This window comes from Scyliorhinus torazame, chromosome 7, assembly GCF_047496885.1.
Source record: "Scyliorhinus torazame isolate Kashiwa2021f chromosome 7, sScyTor2.1, whole genome shotgun sequence".
Classification (NCBI taxonomy): Eukaryota; Metazoa; Chordata; class Chondrichthyes; order Carcharhiniformes; family Scyliorhinidae; genus Scyliorhinus; species Scyliorhinus torazame.
In genome coordinates this window covers 247,450,174-247,474,848 of record NC_092713.1, presented here as the reverse complement: position 1 = coordinate 247,474,848, position 24,675 = coordinate 247,450,174, and the positions used below count along the sequence as shown (strand labels likewise).

Sequence of the window (24,675 nt, the reverse complement as noted above, 5' to 3'; positions counted from 1 at the left end):
GGGGAGTGTCAGGGTACCACCCTGCCCTGTCCCCAACCCCTGTGAGACTCCCTGAGGTGTCATTACACCTGGTTCACATTTGTGTGAACTAGTACTAAACCGTGTCATGGAGAGGTCTCGCAGGTGTGGCCATTGAGTCCCGGGCGCTGGGTGAATCTGGTGTTCGGGTATTTAAATGAGTGATTAAGCTAATTTAAATATGAAAAGATGGCTCTCACCCGATTTCGGGTTCTCACGCAATTCACCTGTTGCGCCCAGATCCATGCCTAGTGCAAAGGGGTCACTGAATCATTCCCTCAAATACAGAATGAACAATACAGTCAAATAATATTAACTCACTCTGCAGCTGTTTGTGTTGCAATTCCATTTCATTTTCATTTTTTCCATCAGGAAGTGAAATATTCCCATTTTGGGTATCTGAAGTCCACGACTTAATCAGCTGTTCTTCTATAATTGCCACAACATCCTTCTTAGGGACATGAAGGATTCCAAGGTTGGGAAAGCTAACCAGAAGATATATTTTTTAGTCATCTTCACAAAGAAATTAAGTATAAAATCAGTTCACTTGAATATCCCATTACATTCTATTTTAAGTCAATAAAGAGATTTTGAAATGATAATCTCATACAAGATGTGTTACTAATTCTTGAGTGGTGCGGTGAATTTGTGCATTTCTCTTTCATCTCTAAAATGTTATTACAAATATTGATCAGGGTCTCTGGATTAACATTTCCTCAATCTACTGTCTGTAAAGGGTTTTGTTTGTTCCTGAATATTTTGCAGCAAAGGTGAGGTTAATAGCATTGAAGTGTTGGCTCAACATCTAAACTTTAATTTTGAACTTGCTTCTTCTGGAGAAGAACCTTGAAAGTTTAAGTCTAGAACATTGATTTATAAACAAAGCTATATCTGCAGTTGTGTGAAAAGAAAATGCAGTCACTGTGGAATTAACTGGAACCTTCTTTTCACACAAGAGGACAGTGAATTTTGAACAGACTGCATTAAAAAAAAGAGGTTGGAAATACACAAGTGAACATCAATGAGAAAACTGCTGCTGCAAAAGAAACTTTGCATTATGATTATTATAAAAAGACAACTCTCAGAAAACACTGCAAAGAGTACTATTTCACATCTTAAATGAGCTCATTTGTGGACAATGGGGGATTAGACCGTGTATTACAGATGGATGTTATGATGTGTAGCATGTTGTAAGTTGTAATATTTTAACTGGGATAACTGAAAGCATATCATAAGATACATACCAATTTCTTAGCCAAGAGTTTCAGCTTATCGTACATTTAGTATTTTAATTGTAAAACTAAGAAACTTATATACTAGAATATATTAATTATGGACTCAGATATTTATACCTCTCCCAAGGTAAAAAGATGCATTTCATATCTTCCTGGGGGAGAATTGCAAATATCTGATTCTGTAATTAATATATTTTAGAACATAGCTTTTAGTTTTAAATTAAAGTATTAAATATGTAAGGGCCCTTCCTGTTGATTCCCTTATTTCCCATTTCTTTTACTCTGTGGTTATCATTTTTGATCCATGGATGTTTATTGGACATATACCTTTAAGTCGAGCAGAGGGAGTGAGGAACTCAAAAGTTGCAAAATGGTACATTATGCTATGGGGATTTAGCTCCTGAACAGAAAAGCTCAGACATTTTGGCATCGGAGAGATAAGAGGGATTCGATTCGATTGGCTGGCTGGTGGCCAATGAATTGGTGAAAGGCCGTTTCCTGCTCGACAACAGGCGGCCATTGGGTCCTACCAGAGTGGTATGGTTTTCAGAGGATGCAGGAAGTTAGAGTCAGATCCTGGATGCTGACGAGGAGAGGATGTTTTCACTAGTAGGAAAAACTAGAACCAGAGGGCACAATCTCAGACTAAAGGGACAATCCTTGAAAACAGAGATGAGGAGGAACTTCTTCAGCCAGGGGGTGATGAATCTGTGGAACTCTTTGGCACAGAATGCTGTGGAAGCCAAATCACTGAGTGTCTTTAAGACAGAGATAGATAGATTCTTGATTAATAAGGGGATCAGGGGTTATAGGGAGAAGGCAGGAGAATGGGGATGAGAAAAATATCAGCCATGATTGAAAAGAGGAGCAGACTTTATGGGCCGAGTGGCCTAATTCTGCTCCTATGTCTTATGGTCTTTAAAGAATTTAAGAATTCACTATCTTCTGTGATAAGAACCCATGTTGAATACCAAAGGGCGATGACCGGTAGACAAGCAGCGATAATGGCTGACGATTATGAGCTGATCCATAAATTTAAACCTTTGTTTCGTCACCCCCATAAGTTTGAAAAGGATAGGAAGGGAGAAGTGTGTCAGGTGGTACAAGTAGTGGAAGAGGACAGTGATGGGAAGGGAGGTAGGAGAAGAGGTCGACAGTTTACAGAGTGACACTCCAGTGGTACGATTAACAAATACGGACATCTTAGAGCAATTAAAGGCCCAGTTTGCCTATTTGAAAGAAAGACAGTGGAAAGATCTAATAAAGATACAGGGAAAATATAACCAGATTTGTCGGAACACATCATGATGCACTCGGTTAGCTAATCATGATGTAGACATAGGAATCTTCGAACCAATAAAGCAACATCTGGATTGGCTGAACCCACAAAAACTGGCTCAGTTAGAAGCAGAGATCCAACATATGCGGAAGAATCACAGAACAACCTGGGGCGGGATTCTCCCCTACCCGGCGGGGCGGGGGGTTTCACCGTAATGGAGTGGCGGGAACCACTCCGCGTCGGGCCGCCCCAAAGGTGCGGATGTCTCTGCACCTTTAGGGGCCAAGCCCTCACCTTGAGGGGCTAGGCCCTCGCCGGAGTGGTAGCTGCTCCACCGGCTGGCGGGAAAGGCCTTTGGCGCCACGCCAGCTGGCGCCAAAAGGTCTTCGCTGGGTGACGCATGCGCGGGAGCGTCAGTGGCTGCTGATGTCATCCCCGCGCATGCGCAGGGGAGGGGGTCTCTTCCGCCTCCGCCATAGTGAAGACCATGGCGAAGGCTGAAGAAAAAGAGTGCCATCACGGCACAGGCCCACCGACAATCGTGGGCCCCAAACGCGGACCAGGCCACCGTGGGGGCACCCCCCGGGGCCAGATCGCCCCGCGTCACCCCCCAGAACCCTGGAGCCCGCCCGCACCGCCTTGTCCCGCCGTTCAAAAGGTGGTTTAATCCACGCCGGCGGGAGAGGGTTGACAGCGGCGGGACTTCGGCCCATCGCAGGCCGGAGAATCGCCGGGGGTGGGCCCGCCGACCGGCATGCCGCGATTCCCGCCCCCGCCGACCAGCGTGGCGCAATTCCCGCCTCCGCCAAATCTCTGGTGGCGGAGAATTCGGGACACGGCGTGGGCGGGATTCACGCCAGCCCCTGGCGATTCTCTGACCCGGTGGAGGGTCGGAGAATCGCGCCCCTGGTTTTGCATGGATTACCAGAAAATAAATGCCATCAAAAAATCACCAGCTACATTTCAACGGCTTATATACCAAGTCGTGGCTGGATTGCTGAACTGTGTGGTCTACTTGAACTGGTTTAGCACAGTGGGCTAAATCGCTGGCTTGTAATGCAGAACAAGGCCAGCAGCGCGGGTTCAATTCCCGTACCAGCCTCCCCGAACAGGCGTCGAAATGTGGCAACTAGGGGCTTTTCACAGTAACATCATTGAAGCCTACTTGTGACAATAAGTGATAATTATTATTATTAAGAGCATATGGAGCAATTGGAGGAGTTATTCAAACAACTGGAGTTGGTCAAAAGCGAGTTTGCCAAGGCTAAAATACCTATCTAGGGCATGTTGTGGGATAGGGTCGAGTGGGGCCTAGAGCAGCCAAAGTAAATGCATTATTAGATTTCCCTGCCCCCAAAACCAAATGGGAGAGTATGAAGTTCCTGGGCATGTGCAGATTCTACAGAAGATTCGTACCTAACTTCAGTACTACTTAACCAATGGCTGGGCAAACAAGCAAAAATGGTGTTGTCCTCAGACGTCCAAGTAACATTTGAGAAGATGAGGGCCATATTAATAAGTGAACCAGCAGTGCTGGCTGCCCTGAATTTTACCAAATCTTTTAGAATGGCCAAGGATGTCGGTGACTTGGGGATGGGGGCAGTGTTACTACAAGATGACGATGCAAAAATAGAGAGGCCAGTGAGATATTGTTTTTAAAAACTAAGTCCGTGCAAAGAAAGTACTCCACCATTGAAAAAGAAACCTTAGCATTGCTAGTAGCCCTTCGACACTTTGAAAAATATGTCCAGCATGACAATAAAAACAGTTTAGTTTATACAGACCACAATCTGCTTGCTTTCATACAAACGTTTAAAACCCGGAATGCAAGATTATTCTGTTTTAAGTTTATTATTACATCAGTTCAATGTTAAAATTGTACACATCCCTGGAAGGGATAATGTGATAACTGATGCTTTGTCACGAGGGTTAAGGGCTGACTAGTTACTAATGTAAAAACTGGGAAGGGAACTTGCATAATGAGGATGGATGAATGGACATATGTTTGTGATTTATGCCTTGCATACCTCATAACGAAACTTCCATGCACTGATGTTTTATTCCTTTTATGGAGGGAGGTATGGAAGGGCCCTTTCTGTTGATTCCCTTATTTCCCATTTCTTCTTCTTTGTGGTTATCATTTTGATCCATGGACATTTAATGGACATATACCGTTAAGTCGAGCAGAATAAGTGAGGAACTCAAAAGTTGCAAAATGGTACATTGTGCTATGGAGGTTTAGCTTTTGAACAGAAAAACCCAGACTTTCTGGCACCCGAGTGATCGGAGGAATTTAGTTCGATTGGCTGGTTGGTGGCCAATGGATTAGCCAAAGGCTGTATTCTGCCCAGTGACAGGCAGTGATTGGGTTGTATCCGGGTGGGGTGGTTTTTACAGGATGCAGGAGGTGAGAGTCGGATCCTGGAAGCTGAGAGGAGCAGTTGTGAGGGCCTGTCTGTCTGTCTGTCTGCCTCTCTCTCCCTCTTTCTTTCTCTCTCTCTCTCTCTCTCTCTCGATACTGCCTATCTGCTGTTTTTCTGAACAACCAGAGAGGTTTTGAGACCTGGATGAATTTACAGTGAAACCCATTACAGACTGAAGGCACAAACCTCCAACTGAAGGCCTAGATTGAAGAAAGATATACTGGAAGATGCCCATCTGAAATAAAAACTCTTATCCTTTTACTTTCATCATTACGCTCCTCTTTCTGCTCTGTGCTTGTCTGTCTTGTGTGTGTGTGTAGAGGATGGGGTGTGTTGAAGAGGAATTAGATATTAGTTAACCAGTTCCTGAATATTTAATTAGTTATTGTTATTAATAAAAATTAATTGGGTTTAAATTTACAAACCTGGTGACTGTAGTTATTGGACAGCCAAAGACCAGAGACTTTAGTTATTTTCCAAGAATTATTTGTTAATTTCAATTGAGTAGTGACTCCGGGTTATGTGAGGCTGGAATTGACCGAGCACTAGCCCAGGGTGTCGTAATAAATGTAAGATAAATGGATACACTTGGCTCAGAAATTTGTGATGCACTATCAATTATGACAAGAGGAGAGTAGAGAGTAATCAAGGCTTTATTAAGCAGAGATGTGTGGCCTCCTGCAGCTGCTACCAGAATGGGAGCAGCTCGGTGTGCACACACATTTATACTCCGCCTACTGGGCAGAGCCAGCAGGCAGGGATCTATCCCCATATCTGTAGTACAGGAGCCTTACCGTATTACCTCTAATAACAACTATTATACAATCAGTGGTGACTACCACATTCACCCCCTGTTAAAAAAGAGTCCAGTGGAGGTGTTGGAAATTTTTTTTACAGGTTTGTAAAAATTTTAAGTTTACAGTCTGGTGAAAATTTACAAATTCAGCCAGTCGGGTGCCTTGATCCTCCGCTGTGAGCGCCTCGGTCCCGGTGGTGATGCAGGTGCCGACCTGGTCGCCTGTGACTCCGGGAGCATGTTGTCCTCATCTTCATCCCCGGGAGGAACCAGTGGGAGGACGGATCATCCTGGGGCATGGGCTGTAGTGAGGTGCGCAGGGGGGAGGGTGAGTGGCGCCGGGGCAATCGGAGGGGGGGCGGTCGGGTGATAGTGGGCCATGGTTGGGGATCCAGCTGGTGCCAGGTCCCTGAGGGAGACTGTGTCCTGGCAGCTGTCGGGGTACGCCACGCAGGCGAACTGCGGGTTCGCATGAAGTAGTTGTACCCTTTCGACCAACGGGTCCGCCTTGTGGATCCGCACGTGTTTGCAGAGGAGAATGGGTCCTGGAGCTGCCAGCCACGTTGGGAGCGAAATCCCGGAAGTGGACTTCCGTAGCGGGGTGGATGAAGCTTTCCGTGCTCCCGGAGTCAAGAAGGCAAGATGTCTTGTGGCCATCAACTTTCACCGTCGTCGTCGCGGTTGCGAAGATGTGCGGCCGGGACTGATCGAGCGTGATGGAGGCGAACTGCGGCTGGTGTTGGTAGGCCCCGGACTGATTGGCGGCGGTGGCGGGCTATGAATGGCCAGATGAAGTGCCCGATGAGCAGGGGTTTTGAGGCGCCGCCCAAAATGGCGTCAAATATGGCGGCGACGACGGCGAATGTTGATGGCCACAAGACATCTTGCCTTCTGATCCGAGATAGCTTTCAAAGCAAGCTAGCCAGTGGTCGAAGGCCGACGTGGCATTGGCTGCTTGCGGGTGCAGCTGTAGGCGATCTGGCTTGATGCGTAGTTCCATCGCTGTAATATCTCTGCTTAATAAATTGATGCACTATCAATTATGACGAGATGAGAGTAGAGAGTAATCGAGGCTTTATTAAGCAGAGATGTGTGGCCTCCTGCAGCTGCTACCAGAATGGGAGCAGCTCGGTGTGCACACACATTTATACGCCACCTACTGGGCGGAGCCAGCAGGCAGGAATCTACCCCTGTACCTGTAGTACAGGAGCCTTACCGTATTTCCTCTAATAACAACTATTATATAATCAGTGGTGACTACCACAGTATGCACCGCATGTAAATGCAAATCAAACAAGCCTGGGTTGATTACATTTGAAAGATAACCTGTATTTATCTTGCAAGGTCACGGTTAGAAGTGAGAATATTAATCATTAAACATTGCTGACCCATCTCTGGACGTCCTAGTGGAACTAGCAAGTCTGCAGAGAGGGCAATAATATCCTAAGAGATGTAATTTATTAATGTGGGTGACAGAGTTGTGTTGAAGATAAAACATAGTTAATTGCATTTCTGTTTTGGAACATCCCAAAGCATGTCATGGTGCCATAGAGATGGCCTGTGGGGGTTAGAAAGTTCCTTTGTTTAATTTATCAAGGTTTCTCTTCACAGGAGGCAGTTGCAGATTTGGTCTTGTGTATGATGTAGCCCACTTAAGATTCTTGAGGGGAAAAAGAGACTGGAAGATTTGCCTAGCTTTGCAAAGGGATCTACAGTGACCCACATATTGAAAACTAGCAGTTTTGTTTTTAAATTTAGAGTACCCAATTTATTTTTACCAATTAAGGGCCAATTTAGTGAGGCCAATCCACCTAGCTTGCACATTTTTGGGTTGTGGGGGCAAAACCCATGCAAACATGGGGAGGATGTACAAACTCCACACGGACAGTGACCCAGAGCCGGGATCGAATCTGGGACCTCGGCACCATGAGGCCGCAGTGCTACCTCCTGCGCCACCGTGCTGCCCTCCGAAAACTAGCAGTTTTAATGGAGAATGCAGTGAAGCTTCAGTTTGAGATTTAAAGTTTATAGTGATGTGGTATTGAAGAAGATTGGAGGATCGTTTAGCCAAAAGCTGATGGAAGGATCCCCATGAAATGTTGTGCCTTGGAAAGCAGCTGGTTCATGGAGGAGAAATCATGGGCATACCTTTGGATTTGCCTCAGGAAAATTGAACGAATCTTCAAGATTTTGTAAGATAAGGAAACTCTTATGTGGGGGTGCGCGTGGGGCAGATAAAGATAAAATAGATTAATAGCCTACATAGTTATAAACAGTAGTGCTAAGCTAGTTGTGCTTGCTTCCTTTAATTTCTTCCATATGTACAGTAAAGTTTGTTTTGTTTAAAAACATGAAATCTTATGACGTAGATCTGTCAGTTAATCATTAAGTATTCAAACGTCTCTTTAGACTTTAATGGTCTCTAAAGGATTGTAACAGTCTGCTTTAGGGGTTTAGGCAATCTTCACCCAATTCCGTGCACTTCAAAAACTGCCCTCAATTTGACAATGCTACTCAAAGTTGTCATACGGATGACATCATTTTTAGGCATTCTAATGTGCAGCAGCGGTTCTTCTTTGTTGATGTTGAAATGTGCCACTGTGATAAAAACAGAGAAACAGTATTCTGCACCTATCATGCTGTATTTGAGCAGGAAGTGCGCAAAATGTTTCATCAGCCATTTCTTTGCAGTGATAACACTTATCCTATGCACAAACATTTAACCCTCCTGGTCTAGCAGGTATGGGGCTGGTGAGAGATTAAAATTGGGTACTTCTAAATTGTGGCCTGACGCAATTTTTAACATTGCAGTTTTTGCACCTAGGATCATAAGGTGTCCACCAGAGATACACTTTGCTGATGTCATCCGATGCTCGACACCATTTAATTCAAAATCGTGGAAACCCCACCTAACCCCTGAGGCAACTGCAAAACCTTGTGGAATTGTGAAGTAAAAGCTTTGAACCTTTATAAAAAGGGCCTCTCAGCTGTAGCTCGGTGGATTATCAGATTTTTTTTGCCATCTTCTGGCGAATTTTCTGCGTCCAGGTAATTTTTGCATGCATTGCGTGAATTCAGTTTTAAAAATCACACCCCAGGAAGGATATATTGACCTCGGAGGACATCAAAAGGATACTGGAGTTTAGAAGATTAAATTATGGATGGGCCCAGGTCGCACAAACTTGCTTTGTATGCTGTCAAGAATAGAAGATTCAGGGGTGATCTAATAAAAGTCTTTAAAATATTTAAAGGATTTATGCGATAGATGCAGAGAAACTATTTTCTCTGGTGGGGAAATCTTGAACATGGGGAGATAACCTTAAGGTTAAAGCTAAGTCATCAAGAGTGAAAGCATTCTTTCACAGAAGGAATAGTTGAAATGTGGAACTTTTTCCTCCAAAAGGCTGTGGGTGGTGGGATAATTAAGGAATTGATGAAGATAGATATTTTGTTAGCTATGGTGATTAAGGAAGATGAAGCGAAGGTGAGAGTTGAGGTGCAGATCAACTGTGATCTAAGTGAATGGCTGAAGGGGCTGAATGGCCTACTGCTGTTCTTACTGTTTCCTGGGTTTGAAATATCTTCTGATGTTCAGGAGGACAATTTTCACATCAAGGCATGTATTTGGTTCACTTTAATTAGATTTAAAGGGCCTAGTTCCCAAATCAATTTACATCTTCTAATCAAATAGCATTTTTCTAAACTGAATTTTAATAGTGTTAGAGCTCATCACTGCAGGACACTCTAGATTATTGGAAATATTTTATTATGTCTCTTTACATGAATAGGAATAGAAATTACATCATTATATACTTGTAATCATCCTCTATTCAATACTTAGAATTTTACTTCAGAGACTGTCAATTTGATCTCATTGGATACAACATTCTCTTCCAATTCAGAATACCTTAGCAAATGAAGTGCATTTGTGCTGCAGTAAAAGCTATCTTATTTGTGCCAGTTGTCAACCATTTCACTATTAGATGCTAGATTTTATTATCTCCCCTTCTACCGCTATAACAAAGCTCTAACTGTTAGTTCCTGGAAACAGTGAAGCTGTGGAATTTGTTCCAGACAGCAGGAACAGTCCAAATTGAGATTGCATTGTTGCCAGGACAATTTTTACTCTATACAGGGAACATTACCCAGAAATATTATGGAGTTTAATCTGACCTTAGTGGGGACATCATTTGGTGATAGTCTCCCTTTCCATCGACTTCATCAGAATGATAAATCAGATGTGATTTATCAGGCAGGCAGGCAATCCACTAATGACTGTTTCGTGCCCCCACCAAAGTTCAAATTCATCACAATTTTAGCCTCACCTGCTCAGTCAGAATTTCTTTAAAAAATCTTTTTATTGGCATTTTCACCATTATGTACATTGATGTTCATGTTTATTTATTGTACAGTGTAACACAAAAAGGCTTTTATCTTACCTTACTTTATTTACAGATTGCTGTTGCTTCGTTCGGCGTGTCGTCCCCCCCCCCCCTCCCCCCCCCCCCCCCCCCCCCGGGGCTTGGTCAGAATTTGACAGGTTTGGCTGTCTATCACCCTGACAAATGCAATGGAAAATTATCATTGAAAATACATCGGCTTACACAAATCTGAAGTGGTCGATACCTCTGCCAATACAGTTCTTCTATAATATTTCTCCAAACTCTATTCATAGATAAGATTGCTTGAAATAAGTTTTCAAATATTTGTATTACTTTAAACCTATATTCCTACCCGGCAGTCATATCCTCAGAGTCCATTTGAATTACACAGATGCCATTTTCACATTGTCTTCCCACGAGGCTGTGCACATGCAGAAGTGGAGGTTCATCAATGGTTACCAACTGAACCACAATTTTGGCAGGTCCAGTGTAGTTCTGGATCTATAATTGAAACAGAGGTTGGGGTTTCTGAACATTTAGAGAAATGGTACAGGGAGAGATAAAATGGAGATGAGAAGAAGCACTTCTTAACATTTTCAGGATTGGCCTGTTAAGACCATAAGACCATAAGACATAGGAGCAGTATTAGGCCACTCGGCCCATCGAGTCTGCTCTGCCATTCAATCATGGCTGATATTTTCTCATCCCCATTCTCCTGCCTTCTCCCCACAACTCCTGATCCCCTTATTAATCAAGAACCTATCTATCTCTGTCTTAAAGACACTCAGTGAATTGGCTTCCACAGCCTTCTACGGCAAAGAGTTCCACAGATTCACCACCCTCTGGCTGAAAGAATTTCTCCTCATCTCTGTTTTAAAGAATCGTCCCTTTAGTCTGAGATGGTGTTCTCTGGTTATAGTTTTTCCTACAAGTGGAAACATCCTCTCCACGTCCGTTCTATCCAGGCCTCACAGTATCTTGTACATTTCAATAAGATCCCCTCTCATCCTTCTAAACTCCAACGAGTACAGACCCAGAGTCCTCAAACGTTCCTCATACGACAAATTCTTCATTCCAGGGATTAAGTGGCAAGTAATATTCGTGCCGCAAAGGTGTCAGCCAAAGGCCACCTCCAACAAGAAATATTCTAACCATTTAACATTAAATGCCATTACCATTTTAAGCAACCCCCACTCCATCAACACCCTGGCTATTACCATTGATCAGTATCTGAAATGAACCAGCTTTATAAATTCTGTGACTGCAACAGCAGGACAGAGGCTGGGAATTCTGTGGCGAGTAACTCACCTCTTGACTTCCCAAAGCCTTGTCCACCATTGACAAGGCACAAGTCCATGGGCGTGATTCTCCACTCCCACGCCGAAGTGGCCGCGCCGTCGTGAACGCCGTCGAGGTTCACGACGGCGCGGAACGGCCCCGGTCCCGACCGATTCAGGCCCTGACAATGGGCCAGGATCAGGGCCGCGTCATCTACACGCTCCAGGCCTTGTCGCCCGCGTAAAAGCGGCGCCGCATAGATGACGCGGCCGGCGCCGCATAACGGGCGTCATCCGCGCATGCGTGGTTGCCGTCCTCTCTAAGTCCGCCCCGCAGGAAGATGGGGGACAGATCTTGCGGGGCCGCAGAAGGAAGGAGGTCCTCCTTTAGAGAGGACGGCCCGACGATCGGTGGGCACCGATGTAAGTTGTCATAGACTGCACTCCGTTTTCAGATTTTTGAATAACCTTTTATTGCAGTTTTGTTTGCATTTCAGCCCCGTGCTCCTTCTCTATGGGCACCCAGTGTAGAGACGGGTGGGAAGGGAGGAGGACCTCCTTGTGAACCTGCTCCTCAGCTTGGCCAAACTTGCCATAAATAGGTCGCGGCAGCGGGCGACCGAAGGGGTCAGCCAACTTGACCGTCTGCCCCTCTACCATGGCTACATTCGTGGCTCAGTGACCCTGGAGAGTGAGCATGCGATGCCCATGGGCACCATTCAGGCCTTCTGTGCCTGGTGGGCACCGCAGGCTCTGGGGTGTCTTATCGACATTTTCAATCAAATTTTGGTTTAATGTTTTAAGTTTCATTTTCTCATTTTGTTCAAGGTAGTAGCCCTTTAAGGAGCTGCGCCTTTTAATTTGTCTCTCAGTTTGTTTAATTTAGTTTATTTGGTTCAATCATAGAACATACAGTGCCGAAGGAGGCCATTCGGCCCATCGAGTCTGCACCGACCCACTTAATACCTCACTTCCACCCTATCCCCGGAACCCAATAACCCCTCCTAACCTTTTTGGACACTAAGGGCAATTTAGCATGGCCAATCCACTTAACCTGCACGTCTTTGGACTGTGGGAGGGAACCGGAGCACCCGGAGGAAACCCACGCATACACGGGGAGAACGTGCAGACTCCGCACAAACAGTGACCCAGCGGGGAATCGAACCTGGGACCCTAACGCTGTGAAGCCACAGTGCTATCCACTTGTGCTACCATGCTGCCCTGTACTACTGTGCTGCCCAATCAAAGTAGTCGGACTCCAGGAAGGAGTAAGGATATGAGTACCCCTCTCCATTTTGTAGCACAGTTCACAGGGGGAACGTAGCTGCAGAGTGGAGGTGGGAGGAGGGGTGATGGTGATGGGGGTTGTGCTGGGGATGAGGGAGTGGTCGGGGTATGTTGGTGTATGTTGCCATGAAGCCTGCTGTGTTTCTGTTTTAAAACCCTTTCACAGCCTGGAGAAGCACTTCACAGCCCAGATTAAATGAAAAGGCTTTTTGTTTACACAGATGCTGACTGCCCTGAGAGATTCTAGAGGAAGGCTTCTTGTCTGAAAACCTTTTACACTGCCACTAATGAATCTTCAGCCTGTGTGCCAAACAAGTGAGAATGAGTTCTCAGATAGCAGCTGCCAATGGTCTGGGGGTATGGGATGTGAGATCGTTATGTGGGGGGAAGGGAGTGAGGAGACTGAATGTTGCCAGCCTAAGGGGCTGGCTGGATGAGACACCAAGAGGAAAGGCAGGACAGTATTGATCAAGATGTGGAGATGCCGGCGGTGGACTGGGGTGAGCACAGTAAAAAGTCTTACAACACCAGGTTAAAGTCCAACAGGTTTGTTTCAAATCACTAGCTTTCAGAGCACTGCTCCTTCCTCAGGTGACTGCCCACGCCATGTGAAGGAGGCGGGCACCTGCTCCTGTGACTGTGAAGGTCAAAGCAGCCCTGAACCTTTTATGCAACAGGATTCACCAAAGATTCACTGCCTTGTCTTCATAACCCCATATCCCCTTATTAATCAAGAACCTATCTACCTCTGTCTTAAAGACACTCAGTGTCTTTGCAGAGGCAGCCAGAGACCAGGTCGAGGAGGGAGTTGGCCATGGTGGGGTGGGTGGTGACCAGGATGCAGTCAATGCATAGCATCAAGTCAGGAAGCAGGACCAAATAGACACTGATTACCAGATCTTTGCTGGCCCTCTGACCCCAATTCAGACAGAATGGATTTTTGTGCATCCAATGCGGAGGAAGAGAGGAACCGACAAAGGACAGCACAGGACCAGATTCAGCAATAGTCAGAAGGACAACAGAGGTGACAGCTGATAGTCCTACAGCTTAGGATGCCTGAAACCAGGTGCTAGTGTGACACTGAGCAATAGTATGTAACCAAATGTACCAGTTGAGTCGTAACTACTTGCAAATGTCAGAGAGGCAATGTCCAAATTGACAAGAATGTTACGGCAGATAGTCACTGACAGATGTCAGTACCTGCAGGAAGACCTAATACTCTGTGGAATGGAATGCAACTCTACACTGGTAGCTTTGAAAGCCACTGTGGCCTTGAATTTTAATGCCACCAGGTTGTTCCAGGGCTCCATGTGGAACCACACACAGATGCTTAAGGGAGTTTGCCAATATCCTGTTCAAGATGATTTTGTGAGATTTACCACAGATCCTGAGAACCAGGTCGCCAGATTTGTCGGTTCTGGCTCCATAAATGGACTTTCTCAAGTGCAAGGAGCAATTGATTGTACACATAATGCAGAGAGCTCCCTGGGAACAGCCAACAACATTCATACACCAAAAGGGGTTTCATTCCATCAATGTGCAGCTGGATTGTGACTTCCAAAAACAAATCCTGCAGGTGTGTACTTGCTTCCCAGGAGCTCTCATGACTCGTACATTCTCAATCACAACTGGGGGCACTGATATTTGCTCCTCCTGTGCAATTGCAGGGACAATGCCTCCCATGCTTCAACAAGGGCAACAGCTGAACTGCTCAGGGGGCCTGCTGTAGTATGTGCCACAGGCAGTCTCAAAGATCAATGTAGTCTTCTGCAACTTGCACAACCTCACACTGCAAAGTGGTGAGAAATTGCCAGCCAGGAAGATGGAGGAGCCAGATTCACTGTCAGACAAGGATGAAGGGGAAGAATCAGAAGACCTTGAGCTGAGGTGATCTGTGGTATGGTTCCAGCTGCGGTTGCTGCTGGGCGGAGAAACACGAGAGAGAAAGACCTGTGACACATTCATTGAATCCTGATTTTAGCCAGAGTTTCCTGCAGGATCTCTTGATATGTCAATCAAGAAATGTTTCAGTGGAAATGCCAGATTGGGTGCACTCCCCCCAGATAAACCTATCGGCCCATGACACCTTGCACCAAGCTCACCACCACCTAGAGGGCAATAAATGCTGGCCCACACAGCGATGCCCACATCGCATAAATGAAATAAAACAAAGAGAAGGGAAAAGGCTACAGGCCCTTAGCATGAACAGATCCCGATAGTTATGCTCTCGGTGGAGCTCAGTAACGTGTTTAGTTTTTTTAAACCCAGAACTTCAGGTACTTACTGAAAGAATGAAGCCACAACATTCATGGTTCAAAATAAATAAATGTTAATGCACAAAAATCAAAGATTATGAATCATAATAAAGACACACTATTTTAAATATTCAGTTATATTAAAGATAATAAAAGTACAATTTACCTTTCCTTCTACACCCATTAGACTTCCACCCCAAAGCGCAATTTAGATGCAAGGTTTACCACTTGGCCTGAGTACTGCTTCAAAGATTTGTATAAGGGTTGAGTTTTTTTGGAACTTCTGCTTACTTCTGACAAGGTTGGTCCTTCAAATCTCGTCCAACCACTCTGTGATTGCAAATTCCCCATTCAACACTGGCACTTCTAGCGTTTTAAGCATAACCACTTCACATACTCTCCGAGATCTAAAATCCTCTCTCTCTTTCACCAAAACATATAATTTCAACTGAACTTTTGTTGAGAGAGATGTTTTCTCTTCTTCAGACAGCTTGGTCAAAAACCTAAACTTCTTGAATACAGAGCCACCCCCTATAATTAACTTATGTTGACTATTTTCTCTACTATTTATCTTCCATAGAACCTGGTCACACGATCATTTACTGGAAGCTTTAACATAAATCTCTTTCAGAGAGACTTGGGGTGGAATTTTAGTTCCCGTCCCCTTGGTGGGATCTTACAGATCTGCTGAAGTCAATGGGCTTTTGAACAGCTTGTTGTATTTGCTTTTTCTTATTTTTTCATGGAGCATCCAGAGGAAACCCACGCAGACAAAGGGAGAAAGTACAAACTCCACACAGTCACCTGGAATTGAGCAGATTAATGGAATGCAGATATGTTCGCATATCCGGCAGCCACTGAATATTCTGATGCACCTAGCTCCCTATGTCGGTCACCAAGTTCTCAACATAGAAACCATGCACTCACACGCCAGAGCCATGACAGAGCCCATGGCCAAGCCTAAGCAGCTGTTCCCCTGCCTGTCTCTGCATCTCCTGCAAGTTCTTGTGGCCATTCCCATACGCCCATGATCAGCATGGGGCTCAGCATGGGCCTGGTCTCTAACAGTCCTCCGTCTGTCAGGAGCTTCAGCTGCTGCACCCTCCATCAGCTGCTGTGATGTGTCTGTGATTTGCTCACCAGTTTATGACCCTGAAAGTAATTGTGAACATGCACCCACTTAGTCACTGCCTCTGTGCTGCTGGAGAGTGCAGGGAAATTATGTATATCCTGTCATGATATTCAGGTAAACATCATGGTACAAACATACATACATACTGATGGACAGATCAACGGACCAATCAACACACACACAACACCACAGCCAATCACAGGCAAGAGCATACACGCTGCAAAACAGAGAACACGACACTTCCCGGACATTCCAGCAGGAGACAGCTCAGGGCACAGAGCTCACAGCAAGCCACTCAGACATCCACCATGTGCTGAGTACCACTCCAATATAGTATTAGGAATAGGTCCACAGATTCTAGGGTTATGATCGAACCTCAGTAACCAGGTTACCACTGTAAATAAATGTTAGTAATAAAACTGAGTTGTACCATTCGCAACCGTGTTGGTTCGTCTGTGTAGCAGAGTACCCAACACATCATAGTACCAGGAGTAACTGTGAGACCAACCTACGAATCCTCCGGAATCTGCCATCCTGCGCCATGGACACCGTCAGCACGCTGCAGCCGCTACAAGTCGCTGGAAATCTCGGCGTCAATTGGAAGCTGTTCAAACAGCGCTTCCAGCTCTTTCTGGAAGCCAACAAAAAGGAGAGCGCTTCGGACACCAGAAAGATCGCCATCCTCCTCTCCACGGCAGGTCAACACGCCATCCATGTCTACAACTCCCTGGTGTTCGCGGAAGGTGAGGACAAGACCAAGTACAAGACGGTCCTTCTCAAACTCGACCAACACTTCAACATCGAGGTCAACGAGAGTTTCGAAAGGTATCTCTTCCAGCAGCGCCTGCAGGGTAAGGATGAGCCCTTTCAGTCATTCCTTATGCATCTCCGCATCCTCGCGCAGTCCTGCGGTTACGACATCACCTCCGATTCAATGATTCGGGACCAGATTGTTTATGGGGTCACCTCGGGCACCCTACGCCAGCAGCTATTAAAAATAAAAGGCCTGTGTCACTGGTCTGGATATCGTTTGGGCACGACTCGTAGTAAGGAGGCTGAATGGTCCGCACGTCCCTGCGAGGTTGTCGGAATTGGGGAACATTGGCAGGTTGAGCTGCTCGACAGCAGGCAGCATAGTGGCCCATCTTGCCACAGCGGAGGCATTGTCGGTTTCTTGCCGGACATTGCCGCTTTAAATGTGCGGCTCCGCACCTTCAACACCCCTTTCGGCAGGTTCTGCTATAACAGAATGCCATTTGGCATCATCTCGGCATCCGAGGTCTTTCACAGGATCATGGAGCAGATGATGGAGGGCATCAAAGGGGTGCGCGTCTACATGGACGACGTCATCATCTGGTCCACCACACCACAGGAGCACATCAATCGTCTCCAGCGCGTCTTTGCACGCATACGGGAAAACGGCCTGCGCCTCAACCGAGCCAAGTGTTCTTTCGGCCAAACCGAGCTGAAGTTTCTGGGGGACCACATATCCCGGTCAGGGGTCCGCCTGGATGCAGACAAGGTGAGCGCCATTACAGCCATGCCGCAGCCGGCAGACAAGAAGGCAGTGCTACGCTTCCTAGGCATGGTCAACTTCCTGGGGAAGTTCATTCCCAACCTTGCCTCCCACACGACGGCTCTGCACCACCTAGTCAAGAAGTCCACGGAGTTCCAGTGGCTGCCCACACACCAGAAGGAATGGGGGGAGCTCAAAATTAAGCTCACCACAGTCCCGGTATTGGCGTTTTTCGACACATCTCGTGACACTAAAATTTTGACTGATGCCAGCCAGTCCGGCATTGGGGCGGTACTCCTACAGCGGGATGACACTGCGTCATGGGCCCCGGTTGCCTATGCCTCGCGTGCCATGATCCCCACAGAACAGCGCTACGCGCAGATCGAAAAGGAGTGCCTGGGTTTGCTGACCGGAATAGACAAGTTCCATGACTACGTGTGTGGTCTCCCCCAGTTTACCATTGAGACTGACCATCGCCCACTGGTCAGCATCATAAATAAGGACCTGAACAAGATGACCCCTCGCCTCCAGCGCATCCTACTTAAACTCAGGAGTTATGACTTGCAACTGGTCTACACCCCGGGAAAGGACCTTAACATTGTGGATGCCCTATCTAGAGCAGTGAGCACACCACCCGATTCGGAGGGGTTCGTCTGTCAGGTCGAAGCGCAGGTGGCCTTCACATCGGCAAATCTGCCAGCTGACGACTCAAGTCTGGCCCGTATTCGCCGGGAGACTGCAGCTGACCCCCTTCTACAACAGGTGATGCGCCACATGACGGGAGGGTGGCTCAAAGGACAGTGCCCGCAGTTCTACAATATCCGAGATGACTTGGCCGTCATTGATGGTGTCCTCCTAAAGCTGGACCGGATTGTGATTCCGCACAGCATGCACAAGCTGGTCCTCGACCAACTACACGAAGGCCATCTGGGGGTCGAGAAGTGCAGATGGAAGGCCCGAGAGGCGGTATACTGGCCGGGCATCAGTGATGACATTGCCAATATGGTGCTCAACTGCCCCACCTGCCAAAGGTTTCAACCGGCGCAACCTCCTGAGACGCTTCAGTCCCATGAGCTGGTGACGTCCCCCTGGGCGAAGGTGGGTGTGGACCTTTTTCACACGCTCGGCAGGGATACTATCCAGAGGTCATACGCCTGCACGATTTGACATCGTTCGCTGTCATAAGGGCCTGCAAAGACACCTTCGCTCGCCACGGCATTCCGATTACTGTCCTGTCGGACAATGGGCCCTGTTTTTCCAGCCAGGAATGGTCATCCTTTGCTGCTTCGTATGGCTTCACACACGTGATGTCCAGCCCTCTGCATCCCCAGTCCAATGGAAAGGCGGAGAAGGGCTCTCACATCGTCAAGCGTCTCCTCTGCAAGGCTGCTGCTGCCGGATCGAATTTCTGCCTAGCCCTGCTGGCCTATCGCTCGGCCCCACTAGCCACTGGCCTCTCACCAGCCCAGCTGTTGATGGGTCGCGCCCTCAGGACCACTGTGGAATCCATTCTGGTACCCACAACCAACCATGCTCCGGCTGCCAGAAGATGGCATATGACACACGGGCAACTGATCTTCCCGCCCTGGCGCCTGGAGACAACGTCCGCATCCACCTATCAGAAGGTGGCTGGTCAGCACCTGCGTCCGACACGTGGCTCCCCGCTCGTTCCTGGTTCGCATGCCTGTTGGATCCATTCATAGGCGCAATCGCCGGGCTCTTCGCCTACTTCCACGGTCGCTACGGGAACTTACTCCGGCACCACGCCCTCCTGTTGTTCCTGATATCGACTTTGTGGAGCTTCCTGCCACCTTCCGTCGTCGCCCGTGGCCAGGCCCATTCCTCAGCCGGTGGATCCAGACCCACCCTTGAGGCGGTCAACCCGAATTCGTCGCCCACCTACTAGACTGGACATATGAGCCTGTTAGTACATTGAACTCATAATACCACTGTGTTAATATGTTTCTGTTCTTCCTTGTCGTTACAGGAATTCGTTTTGTCGTTCAACATTTCCCCGTTCTTTGTTTATGGTACAACCTCGTTGCTATGTCGCACCCGACATCACCCCTTGTATATAGTTTAGCCCCATGTACATGCTGTAGATATTGCACACACACACATCCAGCTGCACTCAGTACACATCTCTATTTATAACCACATAGGCACATGTTCTTGTAAAAAAGAGGGGATGTCATGATATTCAGGTAAACATCATGGTACAAACATACATACATACTGATGGACAGATCAACGGACCAATCAACACACACACAACACTACAGCCAATCACAGGCAAGAGCATACACACTGCAAAACAGGGAACACGACACTTCCCGGGCATTCCAGCAGGAGACAGCTCTGGGCACCGAGCTCACAGCAAGCCACTCAGACATCCACCATGTGCCGAGTGCCACTCCAACATAGTATTAGGAATAGGTCCACAGATTCTAGGGTTATGATCGAACCTCAGTAACCAGTTTACCACTGTAAATAAATGTTAGTAATAAAACTGAGTTGTACCATTCGCAACAGTGTTGGTTTGTTTGTATAGCAGAATACCCAACACATCATATCCAATTATAATATTTCAAAATTCCCTGGACATGAGAAAGGTTCCAGTGGATTGGAAACATGCTAATTTAACACCCTTTATCAAAAAGGGAGAGAGGCAGAATGTAGGAAATTAAAGACCAGTTAATTTAACATCTGTTGCTGGGAAATTGTTAGAATCCATTATTTAAAATAAAATATTTTTATTGCCATTTTCCAACTTTAACAGTGTAACAGTTTAACATATAAAGCACATGATATTTACAAAGTAGCAGCTCAGGTGTGTCTGATATTTATAAGCCAGTTTGTGTCTTATGTACATATGTTTTTACAGGCTTTACCCGCCCTCCTTCTTCTGTTGGAGGCATGCTCTGCCTTTTTCCCCAGCTGGGGTTTTTATTCTTTGCTGTTTGGTGTTGCGGGGTGGAGATGGGGCTGCGTGGCCCTTCCCCTCCTCCCCTTGCCCCCGGTACTTCATTTTGTGCCTTCTTTGGGATCCCTTCCCACCCCCCCCCTCTGCCCCTTTCTCATGTGGGTGCCCTCCCTTGACTTTCTCTCTCTCCGTCCCGTCCCCCCTTCTTTTTCTCATCGCTGTTTGCCTCAAACAGGTCTTGGAACAGGCTGATGAATGGGCCCCATGCATTGTGGAAGCCCTCGTCCGACCCTCGGATGGTATACTTGATCTTCTCCAGGTGGATCAATTTCGCTAGGTCTGCCAGCCAGTTTGCAGCTGTGGTGGTGCTGCCGATCGGCAGCCGAACAAGATTCTATGGCGTGCGAAGGCAAAAGCCAGGGTGTCGGCCCTCTTCCCAATATGAAATTCTGTCTGGTCCGATACCCCGAAGACTGCCACTCTCGGACACGGCTCCACCCTCACTCCCATAACCTTGGACATTGCCTCGAAGAAGGCTGTCCAGAACCCGACAAGTCTGGGGCAGGCCCAGAACATGTGGGCGTGGTTGGCCGGGCCTCCCTGGCACCGTTCACAATTGTCCTTCACTGCTCATTCAATTTTAATGCAGGCCATGAGTGCACAGCACTATTCCGACAGCAGTGTACGACTCTGTTTGCAATTTTAAAGTATAAATGGGTAGTCCGTGGTATTTGCATGCTCGAACCATTTGTACAAGCAAGTGAGCAGTAAAACCAACAATTTCTAAAGGAATTTTTGGAGGCTTCTTCAAAAATAGCTTGGATCATTTTTGAGAGAATTTTTGTATGAACAGAAGTAGGAGTATCTATTCTGTGTCAAGTTCAAAATCACTTCATTGAAGGTTCTAAGTATTGTCACAATTCACAAATGTGGAAGCTTTCATTTGCTCCCAAATATCTTTGAATGTCTCACACTGTTGACAGCTTCTACTTGATGATTTACTTCACAATGAAAATTTGTAAATTGTCTTAAAACAACAAATGTTTAAATAGATTTCGAAGGTTAAGGTTGAATGTTTGATAGATCATAGTTTCTGCAAGAATCGAATACCTTCACTGTTGGATATGTTTTTTTGTTTTTTTCACTTGAGACTCCAGGTAAGCCGCCATGAGATGGTCCTTCACACCCATAACGAAAGCGGAAACCTCGCTTCAAAAGAGAAGTAAAAGGAACAGATTATTTTGTTTCTCAGTTAAAATATTTAACTGCTAATAAATATCAAACCATTTTCACTATAGGAACAGGAGTATTAAACTCCTCAAGTGCACCGTACTTTAACCTGCCTTGGTTTCATATCTCTTAATACTTTTGTTGAGCAAAACTTTATCAATCTCAGTTTTAAAACAACCTAACGTCAACAGCGCTAACATCGAAAACAGACAGGATCTGCTTGCATTGGAAAAATTAGATTTTGTACAGCAGTTGTAGGACTCTGCAATTTGGGGACAGCTCCAAATTTTCACAAATTTTTGTGCTTACAAGTAAGTGCTTCCTGATATCATCTCTGAACGGCGAGGTTCTAATTTTAAGGTTAAGACTCCATTGTTCTGTACTCGCAACAGAGGAACTATTTACTCTCTATCTGTCATATCAAATCCTTTCACCCTCTTCAATACCTCAACTGGATCACCTTTTAATCGACTCCACTCAAAGGAATACAGGCCGAGCCTATGAAACCTGTTGTAACACATTTATCATTTCTAGCCACAGTATCATTCTGTTGAGATACAAACAGAAAGTGCTGAAAAAGACAGCAGGTCTGGCACCATCTGTGGATATAGAAACAGAGTTAGCGTTTCGAGTCTAATATGACTCTTCACCATTACGTTCTGATGAAGAGACATATTGGATTTGAAATGTTGGGCGCAATTTAACGGAAATGAAATAGAGTGCTTTGTCGAACACGTTTAGGCGGGTGTTACCTGGCACTCGCAGCGCCGAGACGGACCCTGTTATCTAACGGGACTCTGTTTTTTTTCAGGGCTTCAGTTGGGAACTCCCCACCGAGGCCGGATTTAGTCCCATTTTCAATCCCCCCCCAATTATGAGGCAATTTAGCGTGGCCAATCCACCTTCGCTGCACATCTTTTGGGTTGTGGGGGGGAGCCCATACAGACACGGGAAAATATGCAAACGCCACAAGGATAGAGACCCGGGGCCAGGATTGATCCCGGATCCTCATTGCTGTGAGTCTACAGTGCTAACCACTGCGCCACCATGTCACCCTTTTTAGTTCAATTTTTAAATGGCACCCCGATCTCGAGACCCACCACCGTGACCCCTGGACCGGCCCAAAGCCCCAACCCATCTATAAGGGGGTCATTGAGCCCCCAGACCCCACCTAATAAGGTAGGGCACTTCCGGGCCTGATCCCCGGCAGGGGCAAAATGCCACCTAGGCACCTTGGCACTGGCAATCTGGCACCCTGGCAGTGCCCCTGAACATACTGGCAGGGTACCCGGGTGGCATCAGGAGGGCCAAGCTACCACCCTGCCTTGAGACCAACCATCCAGAGGCCCCCAATCCCCTGGGAGACCCCGCCAAGTGCCGTTCTGCCTGGTGCCTGGTCCCGCTCCTGGGTAACTCCAGCGAGTGCATGGGTCCCAGGTTCGATTCCCAGCTTGGGTCACTGTCTGTGCGGAGTCTGCACGCTCTCCCTGTGTCTGTGTGGGTTTCCTCCGGGTGTTCCGGTTTCCTCCCACAAGTCCTGAAAGACGTGGGGCGAGATTCTCCGACCCCGCGCCGGGTCGGAGAATCGCCGAGGGCTGGCGTGAATCCCGCCCCCGCCGGTTGCCGACGTCCCTGGCACCGGGGGGCAGGAATCACGCCGCGCCGGTTGGCGGGCCCCCACGCGCGATTCTCCGGCCCGGATGGGCCGAAGTACCACTGCTAAAATGCCTGTCCCGCCGACGTAAATTAAACCACCTACCTTACCGGCGGGACAAGGCGGTGCGGGCGGGCTCTGGGGTCCTGGGGGGGGGGGGGGGGGGGCGCGGGGCGATCTGGCCCTGGGGGGTGCCCCCACGGTGGTCTGGCCCGCGATCAGGGCCCACCGATCCGCGGGCGGGCCTGTGCCGTGGGGGCACTCTTTCTCTTCACCTCTTTCTGGTCTCCACCATGGTGGAGGCAGAAGAGACACCCTCCACTGCGCATGAGTGGGAAGCCGTCAGCGGCCGCTGAAGCTCCCGCGCATGCGGCGCCCGGAGATGTCATTTCCGCGCCAGCTGGCGGGGCACCAAAGGCCTTTTCCGCCAGCTGGAGGGGCGGAAATTCGTCCGGCGCCAACCTAGCCCCTCAAGGTTGGGGCTCGGCCCCCAAAGATGCAGAGCATTCCGCACCTTTGGGGCGGCGCGATGCCCGTCTGATTTGCGTCGTTTTGGGCGCCAGTCGGCGGACATCGCACCGTTTCCGGAGAAGTTCGCCCATGGTGTGAGGTCATTTGGACATTCTGAATTCTCCCCCTGTGTACCCGAACAGGCGCCGGAATGTGGCGACTAGGAGCTTTTCACAATAACCTCATTGCAGTGTTAATGTAAGCCTACTTGTGACAATAAAAATTATTATCATTATTATTATAGCCAGATCATTGTGGCCGAGATCCAGATCATGACGCCTCGCATGATCCTGTTAGATCTCGCGAGGCATGGTAAGCTGGGTAAATCTCGCGAGAGGCCTGCCCTGATTCGGGTGTGGTGCGGCCGTTAGATTTTGCCCATTAACTCGGTTTCTCTCTCCACAGATACTGCCAGACCTGCTGAGTTTTACCAACATTTTCTGTTGCTATTTCAGCTTTCCAGTATCCGCAGCACTTCGCTTTTATCATTCTGGTGAATCTGTGCTGCATTTTTTTTGCAGACCAATATATCCTTCCTCAGCTGTGGCATCCAGAACTGAATGCAGTACCCTATAAGTGGTCTAACTACAGCTTTACAAAACTGTTGGGTAATTTCCACCTGTTTGTATTCCGAGCCCCTTGAAGTACAGACTAACATTCATTCGTCTTCTTCGAATATCTGCCTGCTGGCCTTTATCGAATCATGGAACCCACACCGAGGATTAAATTGCCTGGCTGGTGTCACTCCAAAAGAACAA

The 24,675-nt window shown here is 47.3% G+C and overlaps 1 protein-coding gene across 1 annotated transcript in view; it reads right to left on the bottom strand.

The window, feature by feature from the left end:
- LOC140427466 (nuclear factor NF-kappa-B p105 subunit-like) overlaps positions 1-24,675 on the bottom strand; it is a 117,351-nt gene that overhangs the window by 47,003 nt on the left and 45,673 nt on the right. The window contains exons 4-6 of the mRNA XM_072512988.1: positions 21,634-21,732; positions 10,486-10,634; positions 340-503 (exon numbers count right to left, since the gene is read on the bottom strand). Of these exons, the coding sequence (XP_072369089.1) occupies positions 340-503; positions 10,486-10,634; positions 21,634-21,732 (412 nt within the window). The remainder of the gene's footprint in view (positions 1-339; positions 504-10,485; positions 10,635-21,633; positions 21,733-24,675) is intronic.